The sequence below is a fragment of the Rhodamnia argentea genome, chromosome 2, assembly GCF_020921035.1.
Source record: "Rhodamnia argentea isolate NSW1041297 chromosome 2, ASM2092103v1, whole genome shotgun sequence".
NCBI classification, from domain to species: domain Eukaryota; kingdom Viridiplantae; phylum Streptophyta; class Magnoliopsida; order Myrtales; family Myrtaceae; genus Rhodamnia; species Rhodamnia argentea.
The window spans coordinates 5,719,661-5,737,135 of record NC_063151.1 but is presented as its reverse complement, the minus strand read 5'-3'; the positions used below and the strand labels follow the sequence as shown (position 1 = coordinate 5,737,135).

The window sequence follows — 17,475 nt, the reverse complement described above, 5'->3', positions numbered from 1 at the left end:
ATCAACATTTGTCATGAATTTATTTTGGGAGGTCCAAAGTCTGAATTTGTCTAGTGTGAATACTTGATGGGACCAACAAAATCAACAGAAGGGTCAAAGGTATGCATCGTCTTAGGACCGCTATCATGCCCAGCAGGGCCCCATGATGGATTTTCACGTGCCTTGACTCTTCTAAAGTCAGGACGAACGGCCCAAATCGCTCTCAGTTCAGACTAAGTAACAAGTGAAAGACCAAGGTGGGGATTTCTTTAAAAGTCTATCTTGTAGCTTGATGTGAGACATAGAAATCCATCCTCGAAAAATCCGGTTATATTCAAACATTCAATAACAATCTGTTATACGACTTTTTTTTTTTTTTTTGGTCAGAACTGTTAAACGACTTTGCTCGCATAAGTTTTCAATGCTAAAGTACTTACAATTTTACGTCACCGCCAAACGGTCGTCTATGATGCCCCCGTGGCTAATGCGGGGGGTGACAATGACAAACGCACGGTGAATGTACTCGAGCACAGGAAATCGCGATGCATACAGGTATGAGCTAATTATCAAGCAAAAGGCCAAATAAAGAAGCAGCAGCTTTCTACGGACGGGTCCTAAAAGAAAGAAATGTGATGCCCCGGACCTAGAAGGATCCCTACCATTCTATGCTTGCAGGAAATGCGAGTTGACCTCGAGTCACCTGAAAATTATATCCTTACAGTTTCTTACAAGGTTTCCAGTTGTGATCACAATACCGTTCCTGTCTTGACTCCTAGAACTTGGCTTTCTTGGCACAAGCACATGCAGTTTTTCCTTCTAAATCTCACACCATTTCGCAGTTCTGTATTGTAATATTTGGCCCTTGTTTTGACCAGGTCAATCAAGGTGGTGGACCCACCATAAAAAAAAAAAAAAAAAAAATAAAAGAGGGCAGTCGGCCACCCCTTTTAAGCTGCACGACCAGAATAGAAAAAGGAAAGGAAGAAAAGAAGAGAAAGGGAAAGGGAAAGGAGAGAGGAGGAAAGGAAAAAGAAAGAAAAAAAAAAGTCGCATGCGCGCGCCACCTGCCATGAATGCCTCGCCGAATTCATTTCACTATGTGTCGCAGCGCTAGGTAAGGGCTCGCAGCTCTCGTCCCTCCTATTGGAGTGATTTTTTCGGATTTAGGACAAAATTCGGATTTTTGGGGAAACTGGGCTGTTGTGTCTGATCTCATGGGCGATTGGCTGCGTTTTTGTTTGGGAATGAAACTTTAGGATGTTATGGACCCGTAGGATTCGACGGATCTTAATTTGACACTACGGTTTACCCGAAATAAGATTTTCAATTCTGGTGCGCTACAGTACAGCGCGAATAGTAAACTTCGAGGCCTGATTTCGTTAGTTTCCAGTTATCGGCTGAGGTTGGCTATGTTGAGACTTTTGTAGTACGTTGAACAAGCTTCGCGTGGACAGTAAGATGGCTTGAAACGGAGTTCGATGGAGGAAGTTATGGCCTTAACGGTTTTGGCGCGCGAGCTGTCCTTAGCAGACATCATTGAATTTCTGTTAGGGAAAAGTTCCTGTTGGCGCGTAATCGTTGTTTTGTCACTAAATAAGTGTAGTTTAGCTAAGTCGTACGTTAGGATGACTTGTTACTCGATTTGATCCATTTTTCTATATATTGGATAGGGATTCGGATGAGTCGGTTCGAGTAACTACGATAGGTTGGATTGCGACTTTTTAAAGTGAGATGTACTTTATCTTCTAAGAATTTATAAAACTCATGCTTCAAAGATGAGCATGTGTACTGTGGTTTGATTTTCTTGACAAGGTAAAGTAAGGTGACGTTTCGAGCATTATTTTTGCATAAACTGGATCGAACTATTACTACCCCTTTGATTATTTGATATGGTTGTTGACGATTGTTTTACTGAAATGCTGATTGAGAAACATATTTCTGAGCAAGGCTATGTATTTGGTTTGTTAAGCTGGATTGTTGTGATTGTCTAGATGTTGGTATTGTGATTAATGCTCATGTCCCTATGATTAAAACCCACTGAGATGGGGGTAGGATGCACACTGTCAAGACGTCATTGAGCCGAACCACCGGCTAAAATGGGTGGTAGACCTAACCAAGAGGGGTAAACTTGGTCGCCTAGTCACGGCGTTAAATGTGGCCATAGTTGATGATGAGTATGAGATTATTCGATGGATGGACCATCGAAAGTTGGTTTAATGAGATTAATCAATGGATTAAGCCATTGATAGTTTGTTGTTACTATGAATTGTTGTTTGACTTACTTTAACGATTGCATAGTGATTTTTCGATCCACTTAGAAGATATTGTACTTCTCATTGAGCTGTGATTGCTTACTCCGTTATCTCTTTTGTCTTTCAGGTTTATCGGCGAGTTGCAAATAGGGTCGAGCATACGTTAGCTGCTAGACTACTTTTTGGATAGTGGGGATATATTTTTGGATAAGTTGTATATAGTTGGTGAGTTCGAGCTAGATGAAAAGCTATGTGTGTTTATCTTTTTGGTTATAGTAGATGAGCTCTAATTTTTGTGGACATGTGACCTTTTTATCAAATATATATGGAGGTATATATTTCGATATCAAGTTTTAGTTCGAGCTATGTTTGAGACTGCGTCCTTTGATTCAAAAGGACAGCCGTATCATGCCCTTTTTCTCGGAGAATCGGGATGTGACATGCATGATCTAGTTTAGGCATGGAAGCGCCTACCTTTCTCATCTGCCTTTTCATCATCTTCCTGCCAGTCTGCGGCTTATCAGCTGCAGCTGACACATTAAGTTCAGGCCAGTCTATGAAAGATGGAGAGACATTGGTCTCTTCAAGCCAAAGCTTTGAGCTCGGCTTCTTCTCTCCTGGCAACTCCAACAACAGGTACTTCGGCATATGGTACAAGATCACTCCGGAAGTAGTTGTTTGGGTTGCCAACAGGGACAATCCACTCACTGATTCACATGGAGTTCTCACGTTTGACCGTGATGGAGATCTGGTTCTTGTCAACCAATCAAAGAGTGTCGTCTGGTCTTCGAATATGTCCAGGGTCCTGAAATATCCAGTTGCACAGCTCTTAGACACTGGAAATCTTGTTCTCAGAGAGAATAACAATCTGAATTCTGATGACTATTTGTGGCAGAGTTTTGATCTTCCATCTGACACACTACTACCTGGTATGAAATTAGGATGGGACCTGAAAATCGGTTTAGAAAGACGTCTGACTTCTTGGAAAAGCATGGATGATCCTTCCCCTGGAGACTATACTTGCAGGTTGAACATTCATGGGTTGCCCCAAGTGGAACTCGTCGGTTTAGGATCCAGCAAGAAATATCGGTCAGGACCATGGAATGGAAAACAGTTCAGTGGTGCTCCAGTGGGATCAAATGCAGTGACCACGTCGGTGTTCTTCTATGGTGAAAATGAGATCTTTTTTGCATATGAAGCCAGAAAAAGCGAATTTATCCCAAGGGTACTTACAATGAATCACTCCGGGTCGCTCCAGTACTTTGTTGCAAGTAAAAGAAGCAGTGCCTGGACTATCATGTACTCGTCACCCAGCGATCCATGTGATGCTTACGGTAATTGTGGAGCCAACAGTATCTGTAGAGTTAACAGAGCTCCGATATGTGATTGCTTAAAGGGGTTTGTACCGAAGTCTCCAGAAGAATGGGGTCTCCTTATTTCGTCCGGTGGATGCAAGAGAAGAATACCAACAAATCGTACAAAGGAAGAAGGGTTCCTCAAACTTGCAAAAGTGAAAATTCCTGACCTTTTAGATTTCTGGTTGAACAAGAGCATGAGCCTCAAGCAATGTAAGGCTGAGTGCTTAAAGAACTGTTCATGTACAGCTTATGCTAATTCAGATGTTAGAGGACGAGGTAGTGGCTGCATCCTGTGGTTTGGAAGCCTAATTGACATTAAGGAGTACGAAGAAGATGACTATGGGCAAACTCTCTACATACGCCTACCAAAATCTGAACTAGGTGCTTATTTTGCCAATCATTGCTCTTTTTTTTTCTCGACATTTTATCTTTTAACCAGCTTATTCAGGAACAGCACCCTAGAAGATTGCATTAATCTTCTCTGTCTTCTCTACTCTAGATTTCCTTCATAATTCTGCTAAGAAGAAAAGGATGGTCATCTCTGTACTGATGTCTGCTATTGCTGCTTTGTTTCTATTGGCCATGGTGTACTGCCGTCGAATCTGGAATTGCAGAATAAAGAGCAAAGGTCAGAGCAACTGGTTCTATGAATGTACACCTCCAGAATATACAAGGAGACCTTAAGACCCTTTTATGAGGTTAACATATGTTTCGACAAAGATTTTTTTGTAGTAACCGGTCTTTTTCAGGTTGGAAAATCAAGGAGGAAGATGTTGATTTGCCACTTTTTGATCTGGCAACCATTGTTAATGCTACAAATGGTTTTTCTGAGGATAGTCTCATTGGAGCAGGTGGCTTTGGCCCAGTTTACAAGGTGATGAGCCATGCATATTCCAAGACAAAGTTACTGCAAACAGAGTGATGATATGTCATTGTCTAACATGTGTACCTAAAACCCCAATACGCAGGGAAATCTTCTCACAGGACAAGAAGTAGCAGTGAAGAGACTGTCAAGAAATTCAAGACAAGGTCTTGAAGAGTTTAAGAATGAAACAATTCTGATAGCCAAACTTCAACACAGGAATCTCGTGGGGCTTCTAGGCTGTTGCATGGAGAGGGAGGAAAGGATTTTGGTCTATGAGTACATGCAAAACAAAAGTTTGGATCATTTCATCTTTGGTTAGGCCTCCAGACCCTTTATTCAAAGATGTTACTTGACCATGAAGCAATCTGTGCACCGAACTGGATTCCTCTGGTTGACTAAACTATACTTATCTGCATATGCAGATCATGAAAGATGCTTGTTGTTAGACTGGGAAAAACGTTTTGACATTATCGCCGGGATTGCGAGAGGTCTTCTCTATCTACACCATGATTCTAAACTTCAAGTAATTCACCGGGATCTCAAAGCTAGCAACATTTTATTGGATGGCAGCCTTAGCCCTAGAATCTCGGACTTTGGGTTGGCAAGAATTTTTGCATCTGACGAGAAAGAAGCAAAGACAAAGAGAATCATCGGAACTTAGTAAGAACTTGTCTTATCAGAGAATCTATAAATAGGACTGCATATTATGTTAGAAGACTAATACCTTGTCATCGCAGTGGCTATATGTCCCCTGAATATGCCTTCGACGGAAAATTCTCTGTGAAATCCGATGTCTTTAGCTTTGGCGTGCTTTTGTTAGAGATTGTAAGTGGCAAAAGAAACAGAGGATTCTGCCACCCGAATCATCACCATAACCTTCTCGGACATGTAAGAGAAAAGATCCAGATGTTGTTCTCTCTCCCTTATCTCCTTTTCGACTGCATTACTAAGCCCAAGATGTGACGTTTTTTTTTTTTTTTTCAGGCATGGTTGCTATGGAGTGAAGACAGAGCCATGGAACTTGTTGACGGGTGCGTGTATGATTCGGCGGAACCTCAAGTGAAAAGATGTATCCATGTAGGCTTGTTATGCGTGCAGAAGTTCCCCAAAGATAGACCAGCGATGTCCTCTGTAGTCGCCATGTTAGGGAATGAAAGTGCAAGCTTGCCTCGACCTAAGCAGCCCGGTTTCTTTATGGAACGCAATTCAATGGACTTAAGCACGGCCCCGACACATGAAGAACTCCATAGTGTTAATGCAGTCACGACGACGACGTTGGATGGTCGGTAGTGCGTTTTTGTGAGGGATTGCGAATAGATCGGGCCAATGCCCTCCATAGCTTATATCATTCAGTGTCCAAGACTTCTTACATTTGCGTGTTTGGTGTAAGATCCAATGTATGCAGGTCCAAAATATCATTGACCACAGAGGGGTGATCAAATTTCTAGATCTGTTTTTGTTTGCCTTCTTCAAGTGACAGTTTAACGTATGATTTATGTTCTTTGGAAGTTTCATATGCATGTGAGGAATCATATCTTCTTTACGAACGATATATGACTTCTTGGGGAAGGACGAGTAGATCCTTCCTTTATAGACTATGCCTACAGTACAAACATTAAGACTTTGCCAGTATAACAGCCTTTTAGGTATGTGAAGGAAAACAAAGTTTATTTCACGAAATAATCGATGACAATCAGAATAATTGGAACGAGTCATATTTTTCTATCATTAACTAATTTATAATCGAAAAAGAGAGTTAGTGGGGACTTTCTGGTGATAACTCCATGTCCTTTGAAGTTGAAGCTCTTTAGGTTTATGGTCGCTGCTCGGCTTCTTGTGCTTTTTGTATGGTCTAGAGCAATGAACACACATGTTGAATTCGTGTGCCGGCATCCTCTTCTATAAACTAATAATTCCGGATAGAATTTGGTTAACTCTATTGGAATGTGGAAATCACCGTTGCCTTAATTAGTAAGCCATTTCAATCTATAAAAGATCAATTACCTAGAGAGTTCAGTTCAGATCAGTAGATCATAGTGTGTCTGTAGTTCATACTGAATGTATCTAGTGTAAAAACAGCCCCATTCGACGGTGAATGTCCAGCCGAAAAGTTTAAATAAATATGTAAAGTGAGAGCACAAGTGTACGAAGAGCATATAAATCTTGCATACAAGCGTGGGTTGTTTAAAATTTTCATATTTCAACCATTAAATGGTGAATGTGTAACTTGAATTTAACACTGACCACGGGTCTAATAAAAAATCCAAGCATAAATGAAAACTATTCTAATTCCATACAAGAAGACGCAGGTGGCGTGCGTCATGCGCGTTAGTTGTAGTTATTATTTACTATAATTGCGTTTAATCGAGGAAGGAAGGAGACTCGATACTAACAAAAAAATTTTGGTTATGGATACTTTGACAACTTAAATAGTGAACTCCTAAGATTGTTCCTATCACATAATGGGCAGCAAATTTAATGTTAATAATGATGATATATGGATAGATACATAATTTATCATGATAAAGTTATAACAAAAGTGGTAAGACATGATAATTTTAGTGACTCGTTATCCTTCCTTTTTAACTTTCGAGATAACTTTTACTACCCCAATTTTTTTTTTTTTTAAAAAGATAACTTCTATTATTTCTCATCAGTATCTGGGGACGACAATAAAACGGTTATGTTATTTTCAAGCGTTCAAGCAGTCAATAACGGGAGCCCCACCGTAGCTTCCAAACATCGAGGAACATTTCCACAAATGCACAGTCAACTTTGCTCTTTCAGATGTTTCAGGGTCCTGCACCAGTTGGTTGTTGCCCTGGAAGAATCTAGCTTCGTGGTCAACAGTTCACGCCACTGGGGTAGTGCCATACCTGCATCCGAGTAATCATCTGTATGCTGGTCATGTAGGCAATGGTCTAGATGGAAATTCTATTAGCTGACTATCAATGATGACCATGGTACTCCTCCTTTGAATAGGAAGATGAATGACATATACAGAGGTTCTGTGAGAACTGCTTACTTTCTTCGAGCCATGCTAGAAAGACTGCTCTCTCATGTGAAAGAAACCTAGCATGAAGATTTACATGTACTGGACGTCACGATTAGCCGTGATTATTGAGAACAAATAGGAAGACCCAATGCCAAAACAACATGGAGAGAGAGAGAGAGAGAGAGAGAGAGAGAGAGAGAGAGGTTATGTGGGAATAGAAGGAGGACGCAAGCAATGCTGCTTGAGTTTGAGCCCAAATCGAAAGTCTGAATCTTGAAAATAAATAAATAAAGTCCGAAAGTTGGAATTTCTTCGGAAATCAAGCGAATGAACAAGGAAAAGGGAATACACGGCAAAATTTCTTCGTTTACTATTGTTTGACCGTGAAGAGCGGACCCAGATAAAGGCAGGTTATTGTGCCCTTTATTGCCCAATGGGAAGAAGAGGAAGAAGAAATAAAATAAGAGCAAGTCATGGTTGATTTTTTATTTCCTAATCCCAAAGGTAGGGACTTCTTTCATTGACCAATGACCAATCTGGGACTTCTTCAGCAGATGGTGGATATATATTCCGAAAGGAAGTGCATCGTGATCTTCATGCATTAAGATTTGCATAATTCCTTTATGAGATTGATAAATTATTTTATAATGAATTGCGAGACTAAATACTGCTTGAGTTATTGAAATACTGAAAGTATTTGACCGACTCGAATATGACTTACAATCTCCATTACATCACTTTTAGTTGCTGCCCTTTTCGTGATCACGTAAATTTGATGTTCAAATTATTATTTTTTATTTTATTCATTTGTTATTTCATCGCTTGTTCGCGTAATATATCCATTTGAAAGTTGAGGTAAGTTTAAATTCGGCGACTTTTATTTCGTAACTTTTGAGCACGATATTTTTTAAGGGTGCAGAAAGCAAATATTTGATGAATAAAAGTAAAGAAGTTGAATAGTCAAAAGGAAGAAAGATGTGGAACTGGAACTCCCTTAGTCTTGGTCAACAAAGGAGGTGACCGGCAATATTTAATAACAGGGAGAGAGAGAGAGAGAGAGAGAGAGAGAGAGAGAGAGAGAGTAAAGTGGACTCTCTTATCAAAGGGGAAAAGGAGAGCACGGTTGAGGGCACGCCTGAGAGGAAAAACAAGGGAAAGAAAGGCTCGTGGGTACGCTCCACGGAGGTCTCGTCAAGTCGAATTTATTTCGATTCGCAATGTCGGGTAAGAGTTCAAGTCCTCTATTCGTTTAATCGAAATAATTAGCAGAATTAGAGCTCAAATTCATAATGAAGTAAAATTTGAATTGCAAGGCTCGATTTAGAAGTTGTTAAGTTGAGAAATATTTGGGCTTTGATAGCTTAGGATGCGGTGAAGCTTTAGAATTTTAGGGAACTTGATTTAGACTCATGGTTCGCCCGAAACGAATTTTCGAAGTCAAGCGCGCATGACGAACAGTGATGACCAGCTGCTTATCGTGCCAATTTCCGCTGTTTTTCGGCTCAATTTAGTATCAAAACTTTCAAAACGGTCACTTAAGTAGTAAATTTTTTGAAAAATGATCACTTCAATGTAAAAAATTTCAAAACGATCACTTAAATGCCAACTTTATTTTAAAATGATCATTTAAATGCCAATTTTTTTAAAAAACGATCACTTCGGTGTTAACTCTATTGAGCCACGTCGGCTCAAATATTAATTAAAAATAACACGTGTCGGATTTCTGACAAGTCACGTCAGGTGAAATTGGAGTTGGCATTGAAGTGATCGTTTTTAAAAGAAATTCACACTTAAATGATCTTTTTTTTTTTAAATTTGTATTTGAGTGATCGTTTTGAAAATTTTGGCACTAAAGTGAGCGCTGTATATAAGTTTTGGCACTTGTAGTGTTCCTTAGCACCCAAAATTCTCAAGAGTATCTTCTGTTTTTGCAGTTCCTAATGAGAAGCTAATCGACTAGTCGTGCGCCAAATTTAGTTACAAAATGAAAACTTGACATATTGATAAGCGTATCTCTGGTGGGGTTTTGTGAAATTCAGTCCATGATAATGCCATACAGTTCTTATGGAAATCAACAAGAGATTGCACATACAATCCCGAGTCGAAACTCGTTACACATTGTGCCGATTAAGGTGGATTCATAGATTTTTTTTTTTTCCTTTTCGGCCGAAGGATTCATGGACTTCAATTGACGATATTTTGGGCACGGAATGGTTGACCATCTCTCCTCAGCTGCAAAATAAGAAATAGTCATCAACGTGTTCCTTCAGTCTTCATCACCGTTTGGGCTAGCAGCTGCAAGAACATTAGTCAGTTTCCTCCATGAGCATAGCTCAGTTTCTCCATATGCAGAAAATTCTTTGGCACGGATTGCAGTACAGAATTGAACCGACCAGGTCAGATCTAGAAAATTGACTGAGGATGAACAAGGTTTTCCTCAGGAAGTAGGGACAGAGATTTGACATGAGACATATCATATCGCCCATATAATTTGACATTTATTATGTACTTCACCATCAATGATATACTTTCTCCCTCGATTGTTGCTACCAGCTTTGCTCTCTGAAAGAGTTGCAGCTCCAGAAAATATACTTCATCAAACCAAAACAAGTTTATGGAAAACATGGTAAATCTACTTGAGCCTGAGGAAGCAATGTTTTTTCATTAGGCCATCAAACGACATGACAGAGAGACCCAGATCACTGAAAAGACTGAAGTTAACGTGCCAGTTTTTTATGACTTTGTGGAAGCTCCATGTCAGACTAATAAAGTAACATGGCATGATGTAGACCACCAGTCAAACAAGGCTACCATAAGAATTCCCCTTTTGCTACGGTCAATTGCCCGTCCCTAAAGTAAATGGGTTAAAGATGTATTGTCTACCTTCTCACGTATCTAAACATTGTTGACAGCTTAAGCAATCATCCTAAGGTTGCATTGCGTCAGTGAAGGCGTGGATATGGGGAAGAAGAGCACGAGAGAGTCATTGGAAGGCATTGAAATGAGAACGCGGCTTCCTCTCTTCGCCTTCTTGTACCCTTTTATGGTTCTTCTTTCAGTTCTAGGCCTGTCATATGCAGGTGACACGTTAAGTTCAGGCCAGTCCATTAGCGATGGAGAGACGCTAGTGTCCTCAGGCCAAAGCTTCGAGCTCGGGTTCTTCTCTCCTGGCAGCTCCAAGAACAGGTTCTTGGGGATATGGTACAAGATCACTCCCAAAACAGTCGTGTGGGTTGCCAACAGGAGCAATCCGCTCGCTGATTCAAATGGCACTCTCACATTTACTAATGATGGAGCACTTGTTCTTCTAAACCAGTCGAAGAGTGTCATTTGGTCTTCAAATTCATCGGGGACACTTAGGAATCAGGTTGCTCAGCTTTTGGACTTGGGAAATCTTGTTCTTAGGGGAAATAGCAGTTCGAGTTCTGATGAATATTCATGGCAGAGCTTCAACTACCCATCTGATACGCAATTAGCCGGTATGAACATAGGGCGGAACTTGGCAACTGGTTTAGAGAGTTACCTGACTTCCCGGAGAAGCGCAGATGATCCCTCCCCCGGAGACTATATGTTCAGACTAAACAGACGGGGGTTGCCACAATGGGAAATAGTCTCGACGGATTCGAGAATAAAGTATCGGACGGGACCGTGGAATGGAGTTCAATTCGGTGGTGCTTCCATGGCACCAAGTTCGGTTTCCAAGCCTGCACTAATTTACAACGCGAGTGAGATATATTTCGTGTATGAGCCTCTATTGAATGGAGTCGTTACGAGAGTCACTTTAAACCAGTCTGGATTACTACGGCGACTTGTGTATACGAATGGGAGCACTACATGGGATATTATGTACTCAACTCCAAATGATTTATGTGACAATTATGCCCAGTGTGGCTCCAATGGTTTCTGCAGAATAAATGAGGCTCCCATATGTGAATGCTTACAAGGGTATACGCCCAAGTCGCCGGAAGAATGGGACCTGCTTAACCGGTCTTCGGGCTGCGTGAGAATACTAGCCCTTAATTGTTCGAAAGGAGAGGGCTTCTTGAAACTCTCCGGGGTGAAACTACCCGACACGATAGATTTCCGGTTAGACAAGAACATGAGCCTAGACGAATGCAAGGCCGAGTGCTTGAAGAATTGTTCATGTGCAGCTTATGCTAATTCGGATGTTAGAGGAGGAGGTAGTGGCTGCCTAATGTGGTTTGGCGACATAATTGATCTTAGAGAATTTCCAGGAGTTGATTATGAGCAGAATATATTCATACGGCTACCGACTTCCGAACTAGGTAGGTGCATCTTAGAACTGGCAGAGCTGATTTTGCTGCAGACTTTTTAGTCTAGTTGGATTGTGATTTTTTGGTGTTTCATACTCTTATCGCTTGTAATTTGTTTTTGCTTGTTTAATTGTCTTTATTTTCCTCCCATATGATCATGAATCCGGACCCTTAGCCTATGGAACAGAATCTTAGGTAACATTAAGTAATGTACTCCATTCTTCTCTATCTAGATGCAATCCGAAGTACCAACAAGAAGAAAAGATTGATCATCATAGGGATTCCATCCATTTTGGGACTTTTCATTACGGCCGCGGCAATTTGGGTTATTTACGGGAGAAGAAGATCGAAAGAGAGAGGTAAACCTATTTATCAACCAAATCCAGTTTCCTTTCATTGAAGAGGCTGTGATCTATTTACGTCGTAAGCCTATGTCATATTGTAGTTCTGTTGTGTCTGATTTTTATATTAATTAGGTTGGAGAAGTGGAAAAGACGAGTTGGACTTGCCGTTATATGATTTTGCTACGATCGCTGCTGCTACTGACAATTTCTCTTGGAGGAATATGATCGGCGAGGGTGGCTTTGGCCCTGTCTACAAGGTAACCTGTGTACATTCTGCGGCTAAGTGTTCATGCAAAAGAGGCAAAGAAATAACTGGAATAATGATTATGCGGGGCAATCTTTCGGTGGATCAAGAAATAGCGAAGAAGAGGCTGTCAAAGAATTCGGGACAAGGTCTCAAAGAGTTTATGAACGAAGTAGTTCTGATCGCAAAACTTCAGCACAGGAATCTTGTAGGACTGGTGGGCTGCTGCACTGAGCGAGACGAAAGAATCTTAATTTACGAATATATGCCTAATGGAAGCTTAGATCATTTCATTTTCGGTATGACCCTCTTCATCTCGGTCTGTTCACATGAGCTCTATTGCTTGAACAAGAAACAGACGTAGCAAGTAGTTCAAAGATCGGTCATTTGAAGCTTTTGTGTCATTTGGTGACTTGCAGATCGGGATAAAAGCTCCTCCTTGGCTTGGAAAAGAAGATTCGACATTGTTATGGGAATCGCACGAGGACTTCTGTATCTCCACCAAGATTCAAAACTTCAAATTATTCACAGAGACTTAAAGGCGAGCAACATTTTGCTGGACGCCAACCTAAATCCTAAAATCTCGGACTTTGGCTTGGCTAGGATCTTACGTGGCGATGAGAAAGAAGCAAAAACTAGCAGAGTGATGGGAACCTAGTAAGTTCATACTATCTATCAGGAGTGCTCGAGTTAGTGCTTTAGAGAACTAATGCATGAATGATGTGCTTACTGCAGCGGCTACATGTCCCCAGAGTACGCTTTCGATGGGAAGTTCTCCGTGAAATCCGACATTTTTGGCTTTGGAGTGCTCTTATTAGAGATTATAAGCGGCAAAAAGAATAGAGGGTTCTCCCATCCGAACCACCACCACAACCTTCTTGGGCACGTAAGTTTGTGCTAGAAGAGAACATGGCTTGAGCTGTCTGGTGCATGTTACTATGTCTTTGTCTGATTCATACAATTATATTAACATAGTTTCTTCTTTCAATGACAAGCAAGCTAGCTTAATCGTGTAATTTGATTTGTCAAAGGCATGGTTGCTTTGGAGACACGGCAGAGCCTTGGAACTTCTCGACAAAACATTGTGCGATTCTGCCGACGAGCCTCAAGTAGAAAGATGCATCCATGTCGGGTTGTTGTGCATCCAAAAGTTCCCCGTAGACGGGCCAGCCATGTCCACGGTCGCTTCCATTCCGGGAAGCGAAGGAACGGTTCTGCCTCAACCTAAGCAACCAGGTTTCTACATGGAAAGAAGCACGGAAAACTCGAGTTCGGCTTCAACGGGAGAAGATCATTATACAAACAATTTGATGAGCATCACAATGCCAGAAGCCCGGTAGACGTTCCATCGTCCGTTATTGAGGTTTCATCCCGGACATGAGAAAAACGTCACCCAATTCGCATTTCAATGTCCTACAATGTCATTTCTGCATGTCTAGATTTTCTTTCTTGCATACTAAATCAAAGGAAAAGCCTCTTGTCAATACTGCTATAGTGGGATTATGTAACCAATAGAGCAATGATAGAAATGAAGAGTGGATAAATATAAAGTACACTGTTGGAGAGCTGGCCACGTAACTAAAAGTCCGATACAATGGTCTGTATAACAGTTTCCGCAAACTTTAGTGATTCTCTTCCCTTTCAACTCTTTTATGCTCCCCGCAATTAGAAGAGGAGATGTTAAAAGAAGTTAATCTGCATTAGTGCCACTAAAATCAAGATCACAAAAGGTCTATCGAAAATTAGTGGCTCAACAATTGCCAGAACATGTCGCTTCAATTCACGTATCACTTGAGTTAGCGTGGCTCTTCGTTCTGCTGCATTTACGCTTCTGATAGTGTTGTTATTAAGAGTTAATAGCTCAACAAACGTGGACTTAACCGACATGACTCTTGAGTTCATGTCTTTTCAATTTTCTGAATCTATAGATAGACTTGTCCCCTTAATTCAAGAAGAAGAAGAACTCGAAGAACTTCTCTAGCTTTTTCTATAGTCATTCTCTAAGTGTGGAAAGAAAGTTTAATCGGGACTTTACTTTAAATTTTTCCTACAAAGAGAATTTGCATTGCAAAGAAAAAGAGTGTTTAGGATAACACGTTCATATTAACCGATAAAAGATGGAAGCTTTTTTTCTAGCCCGCGCATGGCACGAGTTCTTCTCTAGTAATATCCTATTTGGACCATCTACTTGGACTAGCGCTTTACATAGTTAACGAAATCAAACGAAATATCTCATGAATTTCTTGAGCTTTTTGTGATACCCTAGAAATTAGACCACTGTAGATGCCGAAATTCAATAAAAAAAGGGGTTAATGTTGAATTCCAATCAGTATAAAATTTCGGATCGTAAGGAATTAAGGAATGAATTTTGGACGTTCGCCAAAGTGTCGATCGGTTTAGATTATGTTTCAAAATCATAGTCATTGCGTTTTAAGATTTTTAATCCTCACGCCTAAGCCTAGTCCGGACTGAGCCTAGCTTGTGAAAAGACCAAAATATTCCCGGTCGGTTGAACCAAAAATTCGTTTAATCCTAAAATGCCAAATTACCTCTTTGCCCCTATATTAATGTACTAGAGGACAAATTTCAAATTGTGACTTGATGGGTGGGGCCCACAAGTCAATCCTCACCCACCAATCACCTCAGCTAAGTCAAGTCAACCGACCATCTCTCTCTCTCTCTCTCTCTCTCTCTCTCTCTCTCTCTCTCTCTCTCGCGCGCGCGCGCTTGCTCCCATGTTCGGTGCACGACGTCTACTTCTTCCTCCTCCCTCGCTCACCGAGCCACCATCCTCCTCCTTTGGCCATTTATTGTTGCGCCACCACCATCTCAGACCACTAGCCTCCTCCACCACCACCTCAACCACCGTTGAACCGCCGAACCGCCTCTGCAAGCCGAGCTTTGCCTCACCCATCACCCCGCCTTGTCTCGACTTCCGTGGCCTACTTGCGTGACACCGGCCCGCGACGCTGCCACCAGCTACCACCTCGTCACCCCACCGACCCTCGGCTACTGCCACGACCATCGCACGCCACCACGCAGCCGTCGGACGGCTCCCTAAAGACCCCGATGCCCGCTGCTTTGTTTTTACGCCGCCGACCCCCCACGGCTGCTGCTGCTGCTCCGCCTAGATCGGCTGCCCGCCGACCACCCCCTGTCGTCGTCCTTCACCGTCCTTCGGAGTCGCTAGAAGCCAATTGGCACCTATGGAACTCGATTTGAACCCCGGCCGAACCTCCCCTATTCCGCCTACGCTTGTCCCGTTTTTGCGCCGATTCTGTCCAACCCTCGGCCCGCCGCCTTTAGCCGCCACCGTTGCCACCCCAGGTCACCCCGGAGACCCTCCAACTTTGGCTAACCTTTCCCCCAGCCTTGGACAGCTCGAGTCCCCTCGAAACAGCCCCGGCACGCCTTGTTTCCCTTGTTTTAGCCGCCGCCCTATTCCAAGTTTCACTGTTCGGCCTCCGACCGCTCTTTTTCCGACCACCGGCGACCACCGGCCGCCACCTCAAGCTCCGTGTCGCCGCTTATCTGACCGCCTTTGACTAAGTTTCGAATCCCGAAAAATCGAGAACCCGAGGTTTCCAATTTGGCCGCGAGTCGCCGATATTCGTCTCCGAGTTGAGCCGAGTTCGTTGTCATCGCCGAGACCGTCCGAGCTGGTTTAATTGTGAGTTAGCCCCTAACTCTCGGTTATGACACTAATTGTGTTCGAAATTAGATAAATTAGCTAATTAGGGCGTTTATGTAGTTTAATTACAGTCGAAATAGATAGAAACATGGTTTATGGTAAATGACCGTAATTAATTAAGTTAGTTGATTAGCTAAGTTGTCCGTGGCTAATCGTGGATTAGAATTGATTGATCGTGGTTGATTGATCGCAAGCAAGCGATAGGTTATAGAGACGAGCGTACAATTGACTATTGTTTGGATTAGAAATTGTTATCGAAATTGTCTGGCCTCAATTGATTAATCGTCTCTTGAATTGTTGGATTGAATGCCGAAATCGATTGTTGATTGCTTTGAGTGTTTGATTGGAGGTTAATCGTCTCAAATTGCTTGAATTGTTAGTCGATAGAATTATGCATTCATGTGACCACGTATGAGATCAAATTGCATGTTTTAGCACGAAAACGGCTTTGGACCAAGTATTTGAGCATGCGGGAATGAGCATACGACCTAATTCAAAGAAATGAACTGGTTGGTTGTCGAAGTGCTTGAGTGGTCACATAATCGGTAATTCCGACAATCATTGTCTTCCGGTTGGTCGGTCCTGGCAATCATTATCTTCCGATTGCTACATATTTGTCAATCATTGTCTTCTAGTTGTTCGTTTGCCGGCTGTAGCTTGTGAAGGGCCGAAGCCTTTTAAGGATTCTTGTTAGCTCCGTGCCGTGTCGACAATCATTGTCTTCTGGTTGATCAAGCGTGGTCACATGGACTAGCAAGTTGTCGAAGTGCTTGAGTGGTCACATAATCGGTAATTCCGACAACCATTGTCTTACGGTTAGTCGGTCCTAGCAATCATTATCTTCCGATTGATGGATACGCGTCGATCATTATCTTATAGTTGTTCGTTTGCTAGTCGTAACTTATGAAGGGCCGAAGCCTTTTAAGGATTCTTGTTAGCTCCGTGCCGTGTCGACAATCATTGTCTTCTGATTGGTCAAGTAGGGTCACATGAACCGACTGGTTGTCGAAGTGCTTGAGTGGTCACATAATCGGTAATTTTGACAATCATTGTCTTCTAGTTGGTCGGTCCTGGCAATCATTGTCTTTTGATTGCTGGACACACGTCGATCGTTGTCTTTTAGCGGTTCGTTTGCCGGTCGTAGCTTGTGAAGGACCGAAGCCTTTTAAGGATTCTTGTTAGCTCCATGCCGTGTCGACAATCATTGTCTTTTGGTTGGTCAAGCGGGATCACATGGACTATCAAAAGCCAAAGTAAAGGATGATGCCTGGTCCTACCAAGAGAGCGCCAACTAACTTGTGTGTTGGATCTACGGGTCGTTGCTAATAATAAATGAACTATGTGTGGCGTCATGTGCATGCAAGTGACGTGATGCTTTGCTAATAGATTGAATGGGTTGGTTTGACTATTATGTCACGTACGTATTGCATTATGCGTGACTTCCGGAGGGTAAACTTGCATGTGGTTGAAATA

At 42.0% G+C, this 17,475-nt stretch overlaps 1 protein-coding gene across 1 annotated transcript; it reads left to right on the top strand.

Annotated features, from left to right (window-relative positions):
- Positions 1 to 2,676: 2,676 nt before the first annotated feature.
- LOC115755678 (receptor-like serine/threonine-protein kinase SD1-8) lies at positions 2,677 to 13,874 on the top strand. Its single transcript, XM_048275181.1, has 14 exons — positions 2,677 to 3,970; positions 4,089 to 4,217; positions 4,339 to 4,463; positions 4,558 to 4,768; positions 4,877 to 5,114; positions 5,192 to 5,342; positions 5,439 to 5,743; positions 10,396 to 11,735; positions 11,957 to 12,082; positions 12,200 to 12,324; positions 12,400 to 12,610; positions 12,731 to 12,968; positions 13,047 to 13,197; positions 13,343 to 13,874. Exons 1-14 carry the CDS (start codon positions 2,692 to 2,694, stop codon positions 13,649 to 13,651), a joined length of 4,938 nt encoding a protein of 1,645 aa, XP_048131138.1. The 5' UTR covers positions 2,677 to 2,691; the 3' UTR covers positions 13,652 to 13,874.
- Positions 13,875 to 17,475: the final 3,601 nt, after the last annotated feature.

Coding starts and splice junctions, on each gene's coding strand:
- LOC115755678 (XM_048275181.1), top strand. CDS start 2,692: ATGGAAGCGCCTACCTTTCTCATCTGCCTTTTCATCATCTTCCTGCCA. Junction 4,218..4,338: donor TTGCAGAATAAAGAGCAAAG/GTCAGAGCAACT, acceptor GGTCTTTTTCAG/GTTGGAAAATCAAGGAGGAA. Junction 5,343..5,438: donor ACCATAACCTTCTCGGACAT/GTAAGAGAAAAG, acceptor TTTTTTTTTCAG/GCATGGTTGCTATGGAGTGA.